The following is a 20,938-nucleotide window of genomic DNA, read 5'->3' as shown; positions in this document are numbered from 1 at the left end:
GAGAACTAACTGCACCACCATGCTGCCCAATTAGTGGAAACATTTTATAGTTTTTCCTCAGTTGCTTTGGTACATTTCTCAGATCAAAATTGAAATTTTCTTCACATCATTGTGTCACTTGGTACGCAAAAAGGGTACCATAGACAGAATAGAATACAATACAATACGATTATAACAAGCATGCTCGCACATTAGTGCGCACAATGCTGTACAAACAAAACGAGGAAATTGGAAATAATCTTTAATAGGTACGATTATTATTTTTATGTCTATTTTTCCCAATTGTTCTGTTTTGCAGCATCATACTGTAATGTTAGCAAAAAAGTAGACCTCATGAAATTTATTTCAGAAATGAACAAGTTGTGATTTAATTTCAGTATTCATGCATTGCCTTTGATGGAAACTTTTCCCCGACTAGCGTAGCCATTATCTCAGCTTCTATTCATATTTGTGGCCAGTACCATCCTGTAACGAGCACAGAAACGACCACCGGAGTTGTTCACGCAAGCCGTCCCAGTACGAGTTTTCCATCAAAAGAGTGGCCTCAGGACCAAAACTAGTAGGTCAACGTCGGACAGAAACACAAATTCACTTGCAAAGAAGATTGCTATGGAGTGGAGACCACTATTAGTGGCGGAGGGTAAAAGGATTAGAAAACATGCTACAGAGATAGAGCCATAGAACTCTTTTAGTTGGACATGCAGAAACTATTTAGAGCCAGTACTGAAAACGAATCAATGCGACAATTCAGGCAAGTGTGCAGTTCTAAGTTTATATTAAAAAAAACAAAAAACAAGATGTGCCAAGCATATAACAGTTATATAAATAAATATGTAAATGTGTTATCACAAGTAGATATACTTTTTTCCCCATGAATTATTAAAAATCGCCAACTTCATGTGCTTATGCTCAGCACCTGTCATTCTTCAGACAAATCATAGAAAAATCAAACGCTGCTATGACATTTTTAATTTATCAGTCCTTTGGAGACATTTACTCATCTTTGTAAACCCTGACATCATTATTACATCCTTAAGGGTGCAGCACAAACATGGAGCACTGGCCAGAAATCAATCAACCGCACTGAAAGGCTCAAGAAGGCGACTTGAAGCATTCCTTTTCAGTGTAACACCCAGTACGTACACTAGGTTCATATTCCAGGTTCTGATATCAGGTTCTGATATTCTGACTGGCCATTCAGTCCCGCTTGCTGTGTTTGGCACCGACGTAATTGTGTGTCCTTTTCCTTTTTACTCTTGGACCTTGCTATCTTGGGCCAAGGAGGAAGCGGGAGGCATTTTCATAAACTACAAACGTAATGCAGCATGCTGGGGTGACGCGAATCAGATTGGGGACGATGCCTTTGTAGAACCCAGTGGCGCCTTCATTCCTGCAGCGAGAGCAGTGGCAATTACACACTAGGTCAGACTTGTAGAAAGCATCACTGGTACACCATTATCGTACCAAACCACTATCATACCTCCAAGTCCGTCTGATGACATCGACAACACCGTCATATCTATTGTGCTGGTCTTGCAGTCGAGCTCGCACCACTTGATAAGGATATGTCGTAGCCACAGCAAATATTTTGGACAGCGCCGCCATTGTGATGTATTCCAAAGCATTCTGTAGAATGGACGGAGTGGTTCGATGAAGCAAGAAAAGTCTCAGGTGCAGCAGACCACTGTTGATGTACTACTTAGTTACTAAGTACATCAACTGTGGTCTGCTTCTGATTCAGCTGCAAGGTTTGAGTGCTTCTAAACTTAGTAGAGGCTGTCTGTGGTTCATGGGGTTAAATGACTCACCAGCTTTGTATCGGTCGGAACTTTCTTGTATTTACTGTAGTCTCTCTTGAGCTCCTCATAGGCCATGAACTGCAGCGCACCATGAGATGTCCCAAAGAGACCAGGAACGTAACCCTGTAAGATTAGGCCTTGTAAGTACTTTGATTGACTTTGTCAAACATCATCCAACAGCAAAACACAACATACAATTCTGGTCATTGCTTACTTACTGTCACACGGGAATTTGTAGTCATCGAACAATTGCACATCTAGCATTTTAGTTGACTCATTTAGCTAGACATTTGAGACAAGATATACTGAACAACAACTCACAGTTTGATGCAGTACAATTCTATACCACTGCAAACTACACTAATAAAATAAACAATACACTGAACTGTACTTTAAGTCCATGTAAAGTGAAATCATAGATTTGTTTCTAAATACATTAGACATGTTGGAAGTCAATGGATTAATTGCTGAAAAGTACTGATTATAGTCCACAGTGACTATTCAATTTGGAAGGTGAGCCTTCTATCAGGACTTTACATTGTGTAAGTTATCATTGTTTTCATACAGCATGTATGCACAGCTATCTACAGGAGGGGTATTTAATTGACAGTTAACAGTTGAGTGGGGCGTGGTTTCAGAACATTCAGTGGTCATGCCCAAAGCATGTCGGAGCGGAGGCAACGGCTTGATTTTCACCATCTTGAAGCCTCATTTTATATTCTCTTCAATTATTTTAATCATCCAAATTTGGCACCACTCTGCCTTGAAATGTTTCTCTTGTAAAACATGTGCCTTGGCCCAATAAAGGTTAGGAAATAGTTCAGTTCGCACTGAGTAACGTGTGAATATGAGTGTGTCGATCTGAATTTGTGCAGTGATTGACTGGTGTCCAGTGTATGGTGTCTGACTTCGCCCAGAGTCAGCTGGGATGGGCTCCAACTGCCTGTGATCCTGAACAGTGTAAGTTGTGTTTATAGATAGATGGATGGATGGATGGATGGATGTACAATACTGTATACATGATGATGGAAACAAAGTATGGTAATTGCCACACCATCTCTCCCTCGCCTGCGATTGTGTGGCTTGGTTCTCACAGTATACAGTGGAATGAACGTTTTATTTCCTTTTGGAGAATACATTTATCAGAAAAAGAGGGCATCGGAAAAATTATTGTTGCCCTCTAGTGGTGATTATGGAAATAGCAATCAAATGTACTGTAGTTGTAGTGGCACTCATTCTGGGTCTGTTAGAAAATATGATCGTAGCTGGTACTGGCTACAGGAACAATGCCTTGTACGGAGTTGAAGACTGACCTTGTAGAGGCCTGACATTCCCTCCATGCGGTAGATCTTGAACAAGGCATCCAGCATCCCTTTGTACTGTTTACTGGTTTGGTCAGCACTATACTGCAATACAAGCCTAGTCTTGGTCACCCAAATGGGGTTGGTTATGGTGAGTGTTAGAATGCCTGCAGTAAGAGGGACAAAAATGACAGTGTTTGTGCAACGATGGCATGCTTACCAGCAGTTGAAATTCAGAAAAGGACATTTTGAGATGCCAAACTTAATATGGCCAGGGTGAGTGACGTTACTCTACATGTGGAGCAGAACAAAGTCAATACAGAGCAAGCATTATTGCCGGTGATTACTGTTCAAGCTAGGAACTAGATAGTGTGTCAACACACGAAGAGTGTAGTTTAAACTAACCAGCTTCAGCTGCAGACAGCAGATGTTCAGTAGCACTCAGTTCTGTCTGGCGCCCTTCCTTTACATAAGCTTTGATTGCACTGTAGCTGTGGATGAAGCAGTGTGTCATGTACAAAATAAATGTTGAGGAAAAAACAAAACAAAACCAAACAACAGACTTACAAGAAAAAGTAGAGGCCCCAAGAGGCACCAGCACCCCACACATTGGGTGTTACTCCTTGATAGAGTCCTCGCAGTCCCTCCTGGTGCCACACACTCTTCATACAATGCAGTATGCCATCATACTTGGGTCTCAATTCCAAACCATCACTCACTGTAGCAAAATTATATTAGTGTGTTTAGTCTTTGCAAGGCCATCAAGGAAAACAATCATAACGCTCATAACAGTTTGTTAATGTTTTATGCCGATAATCGCTCAATATTTTTTAATACAGGGGCTTTATAGTTCTGTCTTGATTACATTAATGATAACATGGTGGCTTTACTTAAAACTAATACGTTTTTTTAAGTTTGGTATATCCAGCTGGTCCGTGTGCTAGTGTGTTTTTAGCTACAATATGACATTTCTGCACACTACGTAGGACAACGTTGGCATACTAGTAGTCCAGCTACGTTACTAGTGAAGGAATTACCCGATCACAATTGGTTGTCCATGTGCAGAAATGTCTGACATTAATGTAAAACGTTCCACTATAATTGTCTTATAGAGGAAAATGACCGTATAGGCCAACCGCACTTTAAAATAGTATCTGCAATAGAATAACTGCCGAAACGGCCATGACAACGATAACATTTTGATGATTATATTATAATCATATTGACAGCGTCCAACAGTTAAGAGTATGTTGATACTGCAGTGTCTGGCTCACCTGCAAACCTGATTTTGACCAGGTCGAGAGGATGAAGCACCAGCGTTGACACAACTCCTCCGCTTAGTCCTGCTACCAGGTTTTCCACCTTTACATGTTTGAAAACCTGCTGGACATGTCCGGCGAATGAAAGAGAAGAGCCCGGTTTGCCATCACTAACGCCGACGGTGCCGTGATCTGGGCCGGTGCTCATGTTTACCAACTTTAGCTGTAGCTCGCAAAAGCTAACAGTGTTTACAACACGTGATCACAAGTACTCAATGAGTCTATCAGGTAAATCATTGTCTTAGCTATAATGTCGTCAGGGTGTTGCAGCGATGTAACTTCTTTGAAATGTCTCATTGTGAATCCATGCTAGCTCGTGACCCACGTTTTGGACATGTGGCGTCAAATACGACTGAAAGTAACATTACCCAACCAAATGTCAAGCAGCCGCCGCTAGTCGACCTTGGTAGGAAGTTCTCATGAGCGCACTTCAATATTGTAGTACAGTACATCCCATTTTGAATTTCAACTTAAAACACGTACGAATACAATTCGGCTAATGTACGTCATTTAAATTCCCTTAGTCGACCTAAAATTCATCATTTTGATTAAATTCAGCAAAACGTATTGTCTTAGTCAGGGACTAAAAACATTTAATTTGAAAATCACGTTGCTTCATTTTGCTCTGAATTCGCGAACCTGATGCATGGTTTTAGTTACCACTTGGTCGTCGTAGGATACATCCCATACCTTTCCTAACATAAACCAAACTTTTCTGTGGGCCAACAAGCATAATAAAATGCGTTCACCGGATATGTCGACTACAACTCTCGTACAGTCCATCTCTGACGTAACCAGCATGGCAGTCATTGGCCTCCCACAATGCACCGCAGTTTCCGTAAACGGATGTTTCCAAATCGACACATGGCCTCCTGGTGTAGTGGCTGTTTATATAAATCGTTTCCAAAACAAACCCAAGTGTATTGTAATACTATTCATTTTGCATTAAGATGAAAGTAAAAGTCCTCTCGAGGAACCCGGACGACTACGTACGGGAGACTAAACTAGATATTCAGCGTGGTAAGTGAAGTAAACCTGGCTAGGCTACCTGCTACTACTAGCCATTTTTGCTCAGCACACTGCTATTCTTGAGTTCAATTTTTATACGATGACAGTGATTGTCACACATCGGTGTTTTGACGTGACTTACGAAAACCACTTTCCTAAGGCGCACCAAAACATCAGATATATTTTTTTTAAGATGATGTGTATGTGCACAGTTTGCATATTAAAATACTTGAACAATATAGTAAGTTTTAACACGTGTTTTATAGAATTGTGCTGTTTAACCTAAAGTGCAATTTGTCTGAGTGTATTTTTCTGTTCTTTTGTTGCTGCTAGTTCCCAGAAACTATGACCCTACACTTCATCCATTTGAGGTGTGCAGAGAATACACTCGGGCCCTTAATGCCACTAAACTGGATAGGGTGTTTGCAAAGCCTTTCGTGGGCTCATTGGATGGACACAGAGATGGTGTGAACTGCATGGCCAAGCACACCACAAGCCTATCCATATTGTTGTCTGGCTCTTGTGATGGGGAGGTATGTACTCATTGTATACATATTTATTATCATTGTCCAGCAATATGTATGTCGTTTACCCAGTTGTGTGACAACACACAAAAGTCTGTTTAATATCGTCCTTAGGTAAAAGTGTGGAATCTTTCCAAACGTGAATGCCTCCGCACGTTCCAAGCCCATGAAGGATTTGTCCGTGGAATGGCTGTTCGCTTCTGCGGAACTTCGTTCTTCACAGTGAGTGGTGCTTTTGTAATGCCAGACATGAGCTATTGAACCCCCCCCCCCCCCCATTTCAGTTTTAACATAAAAGGCCTTTTACCAGGTTGGGGATGACAAAACAATCAAACAATGGAAAATGGAGGCCCCGGGTTTTGGTGAGGCTCTGGAGCCACTTAATACAATTATGGGCAAGGTATGTAAAATAAGAACCTCTTGTGATATTCTTTAATGATGAACTATTCTGCTCTCACTAGTATATACGTATAGGATTGGACAAAGTTCAGTAAAATGATCATGGTAAAAAGAAGTGCTTGTCCATTGCAGACGGTCTTCACAGGGCTTGCTCATCATCAGAAAGAAGGTGTGTTTGCAACTTGTGGCCAGCAGGTGGATATCTGGGATGAGCAAAGGAGCAGCCCCATCCGTTCTTTCACCTGGGGTGTGGACAGCTTCAGCTCTGTCCATTTTAACCCAGTGGAGGTGAGCCTATGCAATGTAGCATCTCAAGATTATCCTAATTCTGTCACAGACTGAAAAATGGTTTGCGGGATTGGGTTCATTCATGCTTGTCATAGAATTTGGACCATTGAAAACGCAGTATCAAGTATTCATACCCTTTGAACATTTCCACATTTTGTCACATTACAACTACGATTTTTGACAAAAATTACGTGATCGGAACATTCGATCAAAGCCTTTTATTGCTGATCAAAACATCACCTGCAGCTCATGCTTGGCTGCCGCGAGACGAAATGGCAAAAAAGTTGATTTGTTTAATACGTGACGATGTCCCTCCGTCCAAAAGCATCACTCGTGCCGCCCTGCACGCAACCGCCCCCACCCGCCGCCCGCTTGACTTTTTGCATAATCAAGTGTTTTGAGACTGCTGATTATTTTGATCTGTTAAAAACTGTGTGACTAAAAGCTGGTAAATTTAAGTTTTTCAGTTATCTTTGTGACTGCGTAGTAGTTGTATTGTGCCAGCAACGGTTTTATATTTCTTGATGCTTTTGAAAATATATATAGATTTTTGTCAAAATTACGGCATTTTTTCAGATTATATTGCATAATAGCAGTCACCATAAATAAATGGAAAAATATACAGATATTCCATGTGATCGGAATCAGTATCGGCTGATCTCATTCATGCATGATCGGTATCGGTGCCATAAAACCTGATTGGAACATCCCTAATTATGATTAATTAGTTATGAAGAAGGGGAAAAGACATACCTATCAGACCATATACAAAAAACTCAAACCTAATAACTGGTCATGCCACCCTTCACAGCAAAAACTGAAATCGGCCGTTTGTGATAACTGGTGAAGAGTTTTTCACATTGCTATGGAGGAATTTTGGATCATTGTTCTTCACAGAGTTGTTTTCACGCAGTACGATTGCAATTTTTATTTTTAGCATAAACTCCACTTTCAAGACCATACCATAGCATCTCAAATGGATTTAAGTCCAGACTTTGACCTGGCCACTTCATAACCTTCATTTTGTTTTTTGAAGCCATTCATTACTGGACTTGCTGATTTTTCAGTCATTCTCCTAGCTTGCATAACCAGTTGACACTTTGGGGCAGAGGTGTCAAAAGTATTCACGTTCATTACCCAAGTACAAATATACATATTAGGGTTTAAGAAGACTATCAAGTTAAGCTTTCTACTCAAGTAAAAGGTCAAAAGTTATGGTTTCAAACCTACCTCAATTATAAAGGTAAAAATAATGCAAGGGAACATTCTGGGAAGGACAAAAGCCGGCCGCATCCCAGGGACCTGTTAGGCAGTACTCCAACCCTCCAAAAACATTTTTCTAAAGGCCATAATGACTCGTATGCCATTTAAAATGTTACGATGAAGGATACCTGGTTCAGATACATATATTCCCATTGAAAATTATGACATTTAGTAGGCCTTCCACACAAATCCATTAAAGAACCATGTGTACTACTGAGCATTAATGTTTGTGTCATGGAGCAGGAGATATGATGACTAGCTGAACCACAGCCATTTGCTAGCCAGCAAACCGGCATGCCAAAATGTCATGTCATTGTATATACTCAGCAATAGCAAGCAGAAAATGTACAGTATTGTATTAGCTAGCGCTAGTACAATACTAGGTCACAACAACATTTAATCGACTCATCATAATGAAAGCTATCATTTTGCACGATTAACTCATTCACTGCCATTGACGAATTTACTTGTCTTTTTACAGTCCAGCCATTCAATCCCAGGAACTTATTTAAAAAAGAATTGAACGTAAGGGTAAAAGAGGGTCTGAAAATGTATGACAGAGAATGAATTAAATTAGAGTTATGCATAGAGCCAGATCTGGGCATTTACTACAAATTGAGCGTCCATTATTTGTCATCCGTCTGCAGCGTGGGTACCCTTCCGTCATTTACCTTTTTTTCCGGGGGTAAAAAAATAGTATATACTATAGGGCGGCCCGCCTCTAATTTTAAACGGGCGTCCGTCGGTGATTCCGACTAAACTTTCACTTACTGGTGTCGGGCCTCCCAAATCCCAAATCATCAAATTTCAGGAGACACCAAAAACAGAATGTTTGTCCAACAATCAACATTCCATTTTTAACACTTCGGAGAGGTCAATAAATTGTAGCAATAACACACACACACACACACACACACACACATATGCGCCGACCAATATTATAGACTTAGAAAGAAAGGAAAGATTGTGACATTGAGGGTTCTGGCCCGACGGCAGCGGTATGCTTTTTTAAAATTAGACAGTGAGTTTTTGAAAACCATTAGGTGGTGGTACCATGGTTCGCAGAGTAACAAGCACATTCGAAGGGAGTTGTTGTGGCATCCAACCATTTTGAAAAATTCTTCCAGGTACGGCCAGTTATGTATAAGGGTTGGCTGGTTGGTTTGACTTCTCTGCCACTGTCATCTTCAGGGCTAGACTATACGTCTACCGTCCTATGTCCTAGTGTGACAAATTGTTGATTTGTGTCATGTGCTGGTGTGGTGGATTGCGTACAAAACAATGTGGTGTTGGAATGGTGTTTACACTACACCACCAACCATGCAGTGTAAAAACAACCTAAGATTGGGTGAGAATCATGCTCTAAAGGTGACTGGGTTACCCAAAGTTAACAGTAAGTTAGCTTCACTGGGTGACAGGAAACATTTAGGAAAACACATAGCTCAGGCTTTAAGATTGAATCAATACTGTTGTGTGGACCATATTTTATTGTTTTTTCAGACCGAACTTCTCGCAAGCTGCGCCTCTGACAGAAGCATCATACTGTATGACATGAGAGAGGCAGCTCCGCTTAAAAAAGTATAGTGTCGTCACTCCCTAGTTGCAGTTTTCAACCTTTTTTACTCTTTGCAAGAATATTGTCTCGTTTTTTTCTCTCTTTAGGTTATCATGACGATGAGGAGTAACACACTGTGCTGGAATCCGATGGAGGCCTATTTTTTCACATCTTGTAATGAAGACTATAAGTGAGTGAACATATGGATGGGACTTTCAGATAATTTCCAACGTATAACAGAATTACACTTTTCTGACACACTGTTGTCTTCGACACATTTTGACAAGCTTCTTATTCCAACAATGTTATTATGTCTCTGTGTCTGTCGTTGCAGTCTTTACACATATGACATGAGACACCTGAACAAGCCGCTCATCGTACACGCAGATCACGTGTCTGCGGTGCTAGATGTTGACTATTCCCCAACTGGCAAAGAGTTTGTGTCTGCCAGTTTCGACAAGACCATCCGCATCTTCCCCAAAGATGCAGGCCATAGTAGGTCAGTGCCAGCCTGCATTTAGTTCAAGTAATGTCACCTCAGATTGCGATTTAAAGATTTAGAAACCTGTCGAAAGAAAAATAACTTGTCAAATACATGATAAGAGATGCACCTGAGATTAGGGCTGTTCGATTTTGCCTAATAAGAAAATCCAGATTATTTTCTCTGACCCGAGAGTCAGAACCCGATTTTACGATTATGTTTTCTTTGTAAAGTAAAAAATAATGAAAAATGAAGTATTTTGAATTTCTTTTATTTAAACTTAATCTTTCTTTCTTTGAACTCAAAATGCCAGTCAATTTAGGTTCAATGAAGGGGATCGGCTGGCTAAAATGCAGCCTCCTACCAGCCCGACCAGAGCAAGGATAATTGAGAATGGTTCAGTTCTATTCCAGGCAATTTCCAAGTTTCAATCCTGGGCTCCTAGCTCACCATCGACCTGGCCAATTCCGTCAGTTGAGCATACGCTCCACTTCACTTCCTCACTCACTCGGCAGTCGGCTCAGATAGTCGGCTCCTGCAGCAAAAATGTGCCACTTTCTCCTCGGCCAGCGGACAATCGCTTCCGCATTTCAGCAATTGGATTGAACCCGCTACTCACGTGACCGCATGACAAACACGGAAGTAACCACCGGAAAACAGGGATCTTAATACGAAGAGAAGAGTAACAGAAAGTACAATTACGAAGAGAATGTACAAACGGAACACAATACAGAAAGTACAAATGGGCTACACTTAGATATAACAAAATCGAACGTGCCGATTTGAACATTTTTAACACCGTTTTATCCAGAAAATTCGGTTAGGGTTCAAAATCGCTGAATCGAGCAGCCCTACCTGAGATCAAACTGTTGACTAGTAGATGTCAAAGTCACAGGTTATTTGGTGAAAATTGTATGCATGTTGTAGGACTGTTTCATTTGCTCATTTACTTTCCAACCCTTTTCTTAAACATGTCTTTCTCCAACCAGGGAGGTCTACCACACCAAACGTATGCAGCATGTCATCTGCGTAAAGTGGTCGGCCGATAACCGTTACATCTTGAGTGGGTCGGATGAAATGAATATCCGTCTGTGGAAAGCGTCCGCGTCCGAGAAATTGGGAGTGGTAAGCACCACATTTTATCCTTGTCCACTGTAACAATGAGAACATCACCAATAAGACTTTTTTTTTTTTTTTTTTACTTAAAGTTGGGACATCTGCTTAAGAAAGTACACTACACACTTTTACACTTAGCACTTCAATCTTCCTCAAATGTCAGACGTGCCACTACCCTCTGATTTATGACCTGACTCATTAGATGGTTGCTTTTGACAGCACACCCACCTTGGCTTTGTCAGTAGATGCCAAGCATTCAGATTTAGGGCGGGATCTCTCTCATTAAGTGAAATGTACCAGCAGGAGTATATCCAAAAGAATTGCATTCACATATGTAGTTGTTTGACAAACTACTAAAGAATGGTACCACTTCGACACTCATATTTTTCCAAGGCATTTACTCAATCAGACAAGTGCAGTCTGTTATCAAAAAAAGTAGATACCATAGTTTTGTTGCACTCATTTGTCGAATAAAGCTTTAACGGTCGTTGAAGTTCTAATGTTCCAAATACAGTTACGGCTTCATAATAATGATCAATGGTGTGCTGCCATCATTTCCAGCAGCTATCTTTCATTTCAAATCAGTCACTTCTGCTTATTCTCTTAATGCTGCTTCCCTTTGGGAAATTGGCTCACTCGCTAGTTGTTATACTGTCGCTGTGTAAGAGAAGATTTATTCGCGACTATTTCACTTAAGAGATCAGACAGGGCCTGCTCCTATCAGCAGTTTGAATCGGCCAATCACTTAAAGCGGACCGCTCGCAACATAATGAAGCATTAACAATCAAGCTGGGCTAAGGGTGTCTTTCATTATCAAGAAATACTGAAATGCTGAATCAAGGCACGACAGATGACTTCTCTTTTAGTTGCTGCAATTCACTTTTTTGTTTGAAAACTTTAACATTCGATTCTGTGCTCTGTATGTATGGTCTACGACAAATACGTTATTTTTTAAATGGGTCGAATGAATTTACTTTGGCTCGAGTATTTGACTGAAAGTGATGAAGCCACTAGTCATCTTTGAATAGTTGGGGCTGACAAATGACAATGTGCCAAGCGGCCTAATGATGTGACATGTGGAAATCCAAATGATTGCAGCCCATTCCAGCGTGCCAGTTGACCTCTTGATTTCTTCGTCATTCAAAACAAATAAGACATAACTATATACATACAGCGTGTGATACACTTAAGTCTCAACTTTGACAATAATGAAGACATTTGTTGGATTTTCTAATCTTGTTTACTTGTTTACATGTTTGATGCCTAACATCATGGTTTGACCAGTCACTGTCTTAAAGGGGGAAGTTAACCCCCAAATTTGGTTTTTGTCCTTACAATATTATGTTTTATGCAAGAATTTTGATTGATTGTTTGAATTTTGATTGAAGATTGTTTATCAAGAAGACACTGAAATTGTCTTAGTACATTTTCTTTGTATGTTAAGATTTTGCACTATTTTAGGCCATTTTAGTCATGCACACATTTGTCCACTGTTGCACAGTTCTTCAAAGGTAAAACATTTTGTTGCCATTTTTTTGTCCTTCAGTTGTCCATCATATGTTTGCCATCTTATTGTCATAATTCACTCCCTTGGTTGTGTTTTTTCCCCTTAATCCACACCCTGTATCTCTGTGCTGTCCGCAAATTCTACTTAACGGTCTCCCACGATGTCTTGTAGCTCACGCCCCGAGAGAGGGAGGCCACCAACTACCGCCAGAAGCTGAGAGAGAAGTTCAAGCACTTCCCACAGGTCAGACGCATCGCTCAGCATCGACATCTCCCGAAGGCCATCTACTACCAGGCTAAGGAGCTCAAGACAATGAAGGATGCCCGCCGCAGAAAGTGAGTTTTTATTTACTTTTCCGTTTCATATTGGTGATTACAGAATAGCCACGATATCCACATGCATGGGTTATGGTGACTTGGACTTCTGCCGGGTTATGCCTTTTGCTGTCCCACTCACCTCGTGGAAAATCCCTCTAATGGGGCTTCCCTACCGTGATGTTTCCGTCAAGCCGTACACACTCATTCTCTCTTTGGATGGGGGATTGATTGTCCCATTTCACCCTGCTGACACTATGCCATAGTGCAATGTACTGTACTTCTTTTTTTCCACCATGAGTTTCTTCAGAGATCAGATCTGTGTGAAGCATAATTTACTGTTTGTAGTTAGTGTGGTATTTTCAGAGTACATTAGTGTAGTTATCAGTAAAATAGGTGTTTGATCAATCAGTCTGCTCCTCCAGCCTCCTGTTTGATCACCCCCGAATTTTCCATCCCGTTTGTTTTCAGCAGCAGGCTTTTCTCACCATATTTCGTCCTTGTCTTTCAGGGAGAAGAATGTCCGCACGCACAGCAAACCAGGAAGTGTGCCTGTGTTGTCTGAAAAAGAGAAACACGTCGTGTCTGTGGTCAAGTAAAAAATTAATAGACACCACTCTGGAGGTGCATCCCACATACACAGGGTGTGATTAGACTGCTCTCTTTTGCGAATCTTGCAAGCACCCTTTCATTGGATGCTTTTACAAGTCAAAGCATTCACACTCCGACATTCAAATTGTATTTGATGTTTGTCACTTCAGTTGTGACGTGTTGAATTGTTCCTTTAAAGAAGTGATTCCCAACCAGCCTGCCAGAGAGGTCATCCGGAGTACTATGGGAAATGGTCCACGTTCATTTAATTAAAAAATGTTATTTCTTAACTACAAATGTATTTTTGTTCATCTGCCTATACCAATGACACGCAGTGACAGGCAGAACAATTAATTACATTTTAAGGAACGAGGAACCTGTGTACCCCCATGTTGCCATTCATACGACAGACTTACTCATGGCTTTCTGTGAATATATCAGCTTTGTGTTCAATTCAACAGGCCCAGATTTCATTATGAATTAGTACATTTGTGAGAAAACTGAGACGGGGATTATATCAATATTCATATTTCTGTGACATTTTTGTTTGGTGTTGTGCTGTGTGATATTTCTAAGATCAAATGTGCTGCCCAAACTCAGAAAATGTCAGGAAAATACATTTAAAGCAATCAAGATCTACGATTTCAATGTGACTGTCCCCAATGGATGTGAATAGAGAATCACCTTGATACCTACATCCAATTTTCCACGGTGATTGTCCTCATTTGGGACCGAGATGAGCAGAAGATGTATTTGTCCATAATAAACAAAAAATAAAAAATACCGCAGTTACTTTATTTTCCTCCATGTGGTTCACAAAACTTTCTGCTGTTGTATAATGGTGAGAAGCTCCGCAGCTATAGCACAGAGAGTTTAACCTCTATTCTGCTTTGGCATACAGGTTTATAAAGCAACTATATTTTGACTGGTATGTTCTCTTGAAATGTTTTGAAATCTCTTTCAGGAAATCACTTAAAATCAACTCCAAATTTGTGATTTGTCATTATTTTCTGGCATGTCTTTGCAAGTTGGAGTTAAATGTTCTCATGAGCCAACACGTCAGTGTTTGATTTAAACCACTTAAGCTACCTGTTGTTTTACTTGGTACTAATTTGCTTACAGGCCTTGTGAGATTTATCCTCTATCCTCTTAATGCTTTCGCTTAAATCAATCTCCACAGCTACCTGAGCATAGTTGAGGCCAGCGTGAGTAACAGGTTTCCTGAAAATTTGCTATTACTGTACTATTAATTTTTCTTTTCATGAAACAGGGACTAGATAGATTGTTGATGAAACGGCTACTTTTTCCATTATAATAGTATGTAACGTAAATTAACATTGCTATTTGTAGTGATAATGGAAATACATTTATGACAAAGAATGTTGTGCATGTATGTCTAAATATCCTTGTGACATTGTTTTTAGTTTTGTTTTTTTTTATGTTTCGAGATTGTTTCATGTAGGCCTACAAAATATTGCGCATAGATAGCTACTAGAGTTATCCGTCGTATCGTCTTGAGCTATTATTGCGAGGCTTATCATGCTGCTAAAATAAAGCATTGATGTGTTCCAGCTGCACAGTGGCTCCACTTCGTGTTTCCCGTGCTGCTTTACGCCTGCTGTCAATGAAACACCAAGCGTCCTCAGTTTGATTGTGCTCCGGCTACGCGTTTCCGTGGCTCCGCCTCTTCTGCCCCCTCCCCCGCCCCCCGTCTCTCTTTACCCTCTTCATCCCTCTATCATTGCATCCATTTTTGTGCATTTAAGATATCCCCAAGTATTACCAAGCTGGATGAAAACAAGCCAAACAGTGACAGAGTGGGCATAAGGACTCCAAAACAAACGCGGACGGACCTAGCGTATTTTATCATGACATGCGAGTGAAACCTTTCTGAGGGATGGCAACGATGGGTTAGACAGGATTTAACATGACTGCGAAATAAAAGGCAAGACATGCGTTTCTTTTCACCTTTTATTCCTATTTTTGTCCCACCCCGTGAACGGATGCATATTTGGAACACTACGTGGAGGTTTCAGCCTGCAGCGTTCGCCTCTGTGCAGGGCATCCATTTCTAATCCCGAGTGCTTTCTCGAGAGCACTGTTTGTGTTGAATTCAGCCTGTAATATCTTAGATACCACAAAATCTCTGTTTGCAGCCTCGACTTACATCCCCCAACGCACTCGAAACCCCATCACGAGCTTTAAATTAAAAGAGCTAAGATTTTTTTACGTTTAATTGTGCCGCACACAATCAGGTGCATGAACCGTCGTGTCATCTGTTAGCCTCGACGGGCTCCAACTGCACATTAAGAATTTGTTGACATGGAATAGTTTTTTTGAAATGTATTGATTAAAACAAAACATGCTTCCGTTTGATGCTAAATCTTTTCTGGTGTTTGTAGCCACTGTGAGTAAAAGATGTCCGCGCCACAAGGGCCGAGGGGTGGTCATGGCCCTGCTGCCTCAGCGGCCGGCACCATGCCGGAGATGCCGGACCTCAGCCACCTCACCGAGGAGGAGAGGAAGATCATCCTCGGTGTCATGGACCGACAGAAGAAGGAGGAGGCCAAGGAACAGTCCATGTTAAAGTAAGGAATTGCTCATTACTGGTATTTTATTCACACGGCTGCTGTGGCTGCTAGCTAGTTTGTTGGTAAGCACCGTGATGTGTCGTGGCTCATGTAATTGCCTCTTGACATTATAGCCGCGATTGAACTAGTCGACGTATGCTCGACGTTTTTCCTCTACAGCCGGCAGCTCTTCCCTCTTTGTTTGAACAAAAAATGAGAACGCTGTAATAGTACGACATTCTTTCCATGCTACTTTGTTGTACCGCACCGTGATGGGTTGGGTGAGCGGCGGCAACGGGCGCCATTTTCATGTAAAAAACACGCCAAGTTGTTTCACCTTTACCCACGCACGTCATCGGCATTACACAATATGTCACTGGAAAGATCATTTAAGGTGTCCTCTGTGGCGGCCACGCACGCGTGGATGTGTGCACGCATCTATGAGAGCACACACAAACACGCACACGCGCGCGACCACACTACTCCGGTGCACAGATGTCGCCCAGAGCCTTTCAGCACCAGGCGCTGTCCACCGAGGGCTAGTAGTTTTTTTTTTTAATTTCCTTTTAAGGCGGACCAGGAGGATTTTCATCATCGATTCCCTTAACCTTTTTACATGTGAGCCTTAATTTTGCTTTATAGTGGGTTACACTAGCTTGTCTTGTCCAGCTTGTAAACCTAAAGCAGCTGATGGATTGTAAATAAATAAATAAAAAAATGAACATTCGCGTGATAGATTTGGTGGTGTTTTTTTCCAAGATTCCATCCGGTTGAACACCCCCCACACCCCTTGTTTTATTCCTTTAATGGATATATTTTTGGGAGCTTGCTTAGTTTGAAATAAGTCCTAATATACAGTCTTGCGGTATTAGTACGGTCAAAAGTTGGATCAAAAGTGTCCCTTTCCATAGAGCATATTGGCCAGATTTTTTTGGTATTCAAATGAGATGTTAAATTAGCAATACCTTTATTATTGTGTCAGTTGTTTGTACTGCAACAACAGATGTGTCTCCTTACTGTATAAGGTGATAATAATATAAAAAACAACACTGAGTATGATGCTGTGCAGCTCTGCTGTGACAGGTTATTACTATCTGTACACAGGCGGCTCTTGTACCAGTTCTCAGACTGCACAGGTGTCCCTAATGAAATGCCAGTGAGACGACTTGAATGTCTCTGACAACCAAATAAGTACAACTGTCCAGAGTAGCTCACCTATGCTCTATTCCTGTTTGCGGCAAAGCCTGCCCGGAGACTTCACTGTGAGCCCTATCACTGCAAGCTTTTACGATGCATTAGAGCTGTTGTTTTCCATCACCAGGTAAATATTTGCACTAAGGCAGCATTCCTAATGGAAAGAAAGTCATGCAATCCCTACCTAGCGCTACCGAATGAGAAACATGACTCATGTATGCCAAGATATAGCTACCTCAGCTGCTGTGCTGTGAACGTTTTTTTTCACATAGGCTTTTTATGCCCCCCTCCTTTTTTGGGACGAACAAGCAACATATACCTCCATTCCTGCAAACCCCCAATTGTTGTGTGTTTGTCAGATTTACTAGTCTCTAAGGTAAAGGGTATCCGTTTTAGTTTGATAAAGCTTTGTCATTAATGAGCATCTCAGCATAATGTTAGGTAACATTAGAATTTTGTGACCAGTGTAGCTGAACTCCTGCATACTACTGCTAATACTATACTGCAGATGCATACTTCTTGATAAAAAAAAAAATATCAGGTAATCATAAACAGTCCTGCTGCTGTTTTGTTTGTGGCTAGATGCATTTTTCATAGTCAAATATTAATATTTTCATTCAGTGTCATTCATTCAGCCCCCTTTGTCTAGTTGCATTGTCTAAGTGGAAAAGTGGAGTCATCATGAGTCATCAAATAAGTCAATACCCACTTTCCTTACCTATGAATCACAGAGTATGTGTTAAACATTCATATGCTGGAGCTGCAACGGATTATCTTGTCTTTAAATGATTCGTCGCATTGCCAGCGGTTTCCGAATCAAACGCCGATGCCACCCTTATAGCTTGTGCATCTGCGCAGTCACGGTCCAATCCCACAGCAGCTTGGATGGCATTTCAAGAAAGTGGCAGTTTGAACATCCAAGTGTGTAATCTAACAGAGGGAATCCTGGGAGGATGAAGGGATGGAGGAAAGAGGGTGAAGCCGTCAGCTGCAGGGCTGACTCGCATGAATCAGCTAGGTTCTTACTTCTTAGCAGACCTGTGTAGGAGCATGTCCAAAGAGGGATGCAGCCATGCAGATACCTTTTTAGAACGCCGTACTCATACAAATATGAGCAGGGCAATTATGAAGCACGGCTCCAGTAGTATTTGCGCCATTAAATCTTCTGAAGCTATCAGCTAGCTCTGCATTCCATGCATCAATGCGTCGCTGAGCAGAACGGTAATGATGGTTACGGGACCCCATCCCCCACCCATCCAGACATGGTATAAAATTGAAGCAAGCATCAGCTGCCTGTAATGGGGTGACCCACAGAAAGCCCTGGGCTCCACTTTTTCTTTCCTTCTTGATCCTGGGGCTACTTCCTGTTTCTGCTTTGTGGCTAAAAACCAAAGGACAGTCAGTTGGGCTAGTTTCCCCTCTTTCCATCTCTGCCATATCCTTTCCTCTATTTCTTTTTCTCTCTACAATGTAACTACATTTGTTGTGATTGATGCTATGAGTCAATAATAAGTAAGAAAAATAATCCACCACATGTTGTTAGATTAACTCATTCTATCCCAATGACATATTTGTATTTCACAATGGGTCTGGTCCTGAATGAGTTAAACTAGAATGTATTGTCAAGGTGGCGGCACGGTGGTCGACTGGTTAGCACGTCCGCCTCACAGTTCAGAGGTCATGGGTTCGATCCCGGCTCCGGCCTCCCTGTGTGGAGTTTGCATGTTCTCCCCGTGCCTGCGTGGGTTTTCTCCGGGTTCTCTGGTTTCCTCCCACATTCCAAAAACATGCATGGTAAGTTGATTGGACATTCTAAATTGCCCCTAGGAGTGATTGTGAGTGTGAATGTTTGTCTCTGTGTGCCCTGCGATTGGCTGGCAACCAGTTTTTAGGGTGTACCCCGCCTACTGCCCGAAGACAGCCGGGATAGGCTCCAGCACTCCCCGCGGCTCTTGTGAGGATAAGCGGTATGGATAATGGATGGATGGATGGATGGATGGTGCCCTTTTCCCCCAAAGAGATCATATGAAGTGGTTATCATGTGATGACTCCACAACTTTATTATTATTATTATTATTATTATTATTTTTATTAATTGATTTGAGGCATCATTATGAATGCATCCTGATTAATCACATTTTAATCATATAACATATTTTGTCCTGAATGCCCCTTTTTAAACAAAAATATATATATTTTGGTGGATGACTTGTACAAAGACACAGATGTGAGTATTTGTATTATATTATTTTTTTATATTTATTAAAAAAAAAATCCCTGGCAAGAATTGAACATACATAAAAGTTAAAGTGCCATTTTAGGACTTTTTTTTTCCACAACAGTTTTGGCTCTAAATGGTTTCTGCATGGCAATTGAAAAGTTATATCACATGCACATTGCACATTTTCTAATGATCTTCTACCACTAATAGTTGTTGACTGTTGTCTGGTTCAAATGATACAGAACTTAAACATTAATTATCACAGCTATGCAGATGATGCACAACTTTATGTGTCACCAGACGACTGCAGCGCGACGGACTTTTACTGTGTCAGTGTCTGGAGCAAATAAACACCCAGATGAGAGAGCATTTTCAATTAAATGAAGACAAAACTGAAATTATTCTCTTTGGCATGAAAGAGAAGAGTGTCAGCTTTAGTAAACATCTTGAGACTTGAGGTCTTCAAAACCACCACAAATCAGCTTTTTACCAATTGAAAAACATCAACGTAATTAAAAGTTTTCTCTCCCAGAAAGACCAGGAGAATCTCATCCATGCGTTCATCTCTAGTAGACTGGATTACTGTAATGGCCTTTCAACTGAACTTTCCAAAAAGAGCATGACACAGCTGCAGCTCATCCAGAACGCTGCTGCTAGCTTTTTAACCAGGACTAAGCCATCTGAACACATCACACCAGTTTTAAAGTATCTACACTGTCTTCCTGTCACTTACAGAATAGGTTTTAAAACTCTACTGATTGTTTACAAATCCCAGAGCGGTTTAGGCCCAGAATACATCCAGGATATGTTCAAAGAATATAAACCCAGCAAGGACTTAGGCCAGCTAGTCCGGACCAGAGTCCAGACTAAGCATGAGGAGGCAGCATTTAGCTGTTATACTGCAAAAAAGTGGAACAAACTGCCAGCAGAGATTACGCTTTCACCAAATGTAGACACTTTTGAATCCAGGTTAACTCATTCAGTATCAGACTTTTTCAGATCCATTGTGAAAAGACATATACATATGTAATTGGGATACAAATTAAAAACATTCCTCATGCGCTTATGCATGAAATCTGCACGGGAGTTTTATTATTTTTTTATTATTATTTTTACTCATCTTGCTTTTAATCATTGTAATTTAATTATTCTACGTGATTTCGATTTTTGTCATTCTTAATGATTTATTTCTCTTTCCGTAATGCTTTTGATGTTTTATGTAAAGCACTTTGAAATGTCATGCCTTGCTTTGACAGCCCGGCGCTACTACTTTGCAACTACTACTTTACTACTTTGCTGCTTTACTTAGCCATTGAATTTGTGTGTTTGCCCAACGTAGACGTACTAGTTTTATTTATATATATATATATATATATATATATATATATATTATTTTTTTTTTTTTTGTTTGTTTGGTTTTTACTTGGAAATGAAGCGAAAAATTTTGGAAAAGCCATTAAAAAGCCGTTTGCTAAAATATGTAAGAAA

The 20,938-nt window shown here is 40.8% G+C and overlaps 3 protein-coding genes across 28 annotated transcripts in view; 2 read left to right on the top strand and 1 right to left on the bottom strand.

Annotated features, from left to right (window-relative positions):
* Positions 1–751: 751 nt before the first annotated feature.
* On the bottom strand, positions 752–5,272 carry LOC147144032 (solute carrier family 25 member 32-like). 4 transcript variants are annotated; one of them, XM_086037486.1, is made up of 8 exons: positions 5,059–5,272; positions 4,375–4,483; positions 3,668–3,818; positions 3,506–3,591; positions 3,113–3,267; positions 1,809–1,922; positions 1,481–1,626; positions 752–1,390 (listed from the first exon to the last, which is right to left on the bottom strand). In XM_086037486.1, the coding sequence occupies exons 1-8, from the start codon at positions 5,227–5,229 to the stop codon at positions 1,267–1,269; spliced, it is 1,056 nt and encodes a 351-aa protein (XP_085893612.1). In that variant the 5' UTR covers positions 5,230–5,272; the 3' UTR covers positions 752–1,266. The 4 variants fall into 4 exon arrangements, with proteins under 4 accessions (XP_085893612.1, XP_085893613.1, XP_085893614.1 ...); XM_086037487.1 differs by having other exon boundaries at positions 4,375–4,480; positions 5,059–5,271; XM_086037488.1 differs by having other exon boundaries at positions 5,110–5,269.
* Positions 4,426–15,042, top strand: dcaf13 (ddb1 and cul4 associated factor 13). 2 transcript variants are annotated; one of them, XM_086037484.1, is made up of 11 exons: positions 4,426–4,647; positions 5,761–5,960; positions 6,066–6,173; positions 6,262–6,351; positions 6,483–6,638; positions 9,402–9,479; positions 9,564–9,646; positions 9,791–9,955; positions 10,927–11,062; positions 12,732–12,895; positions 13,386–15,042. In XM_086037484.1, the coding sequence occupies exons 1-11, from the start codon at positions 4,566–4,568 to the stop codon at positions 13,471–13,473; spliced, it is 1,350 nt and encodes a 449-aa protein (XP_085893610.1). In that variant the 5' UTR covers positions 4,426–4,565; the 3' UTR covers positions 13,474–15,042. The 2 variants fall into 2 exon arrangements, with proteins under 2 accessions (XP_085893610.1, XP_085893611.1); XM_086037485.1 differs by lacking the exon at positions 4,426–4,647 and adding an exon at positions 5,232–5,439.
* A 152-nt stretch (positions 15,043–15,194) lies between these two features.
* The window catches only part of rims2a (regulating synaptic membrane exocytosis 2a), a 146,446-nt gene continuing 140,702 nt past the window's right edge, over positions 15,195–20,938 (top strand). For all 22 annotated transcript variants that reach the window (XM_086039304.1, XM_086039293.1, XM_086039291.1 and 19 more), the window contains exons 1-2: positions 15,195–15,410; positions 15,868–16,053. In XM_086039304.1, the coding sequence (XP_085895430.1) occupies positions 15,884–16,053 (170 nt within the window). In that variant the 5' untranslated portion in view covers positions 15,195–15,410; positions 15,868–15,883. The remainder of the gene's footprint in view (positions 15,411–15,867; positions 16,054–20,938) is intronic.

Source organism: Filicampus tigris, chromosome 8 (genome assembly GCF_054856515.1).
Source record: "Filicampus tigris isolate MCC_2025a chromosome 8, RoL_Ftig_1.0, whole genome shotgun sequence".
Taxonomy (NCBI): domain Eukaryota; kingdom Metazoa; phylum Chordata; class Actinopteri; order Syngnathiformes; family Syngnathidae; genus Filicampus; species Filicampus tigris.
The sequence above is the reverse complement of the archived record's forward strand: the minus strand, read 5'-3'. Positions and strand labels throughout refer to the sequence as shown.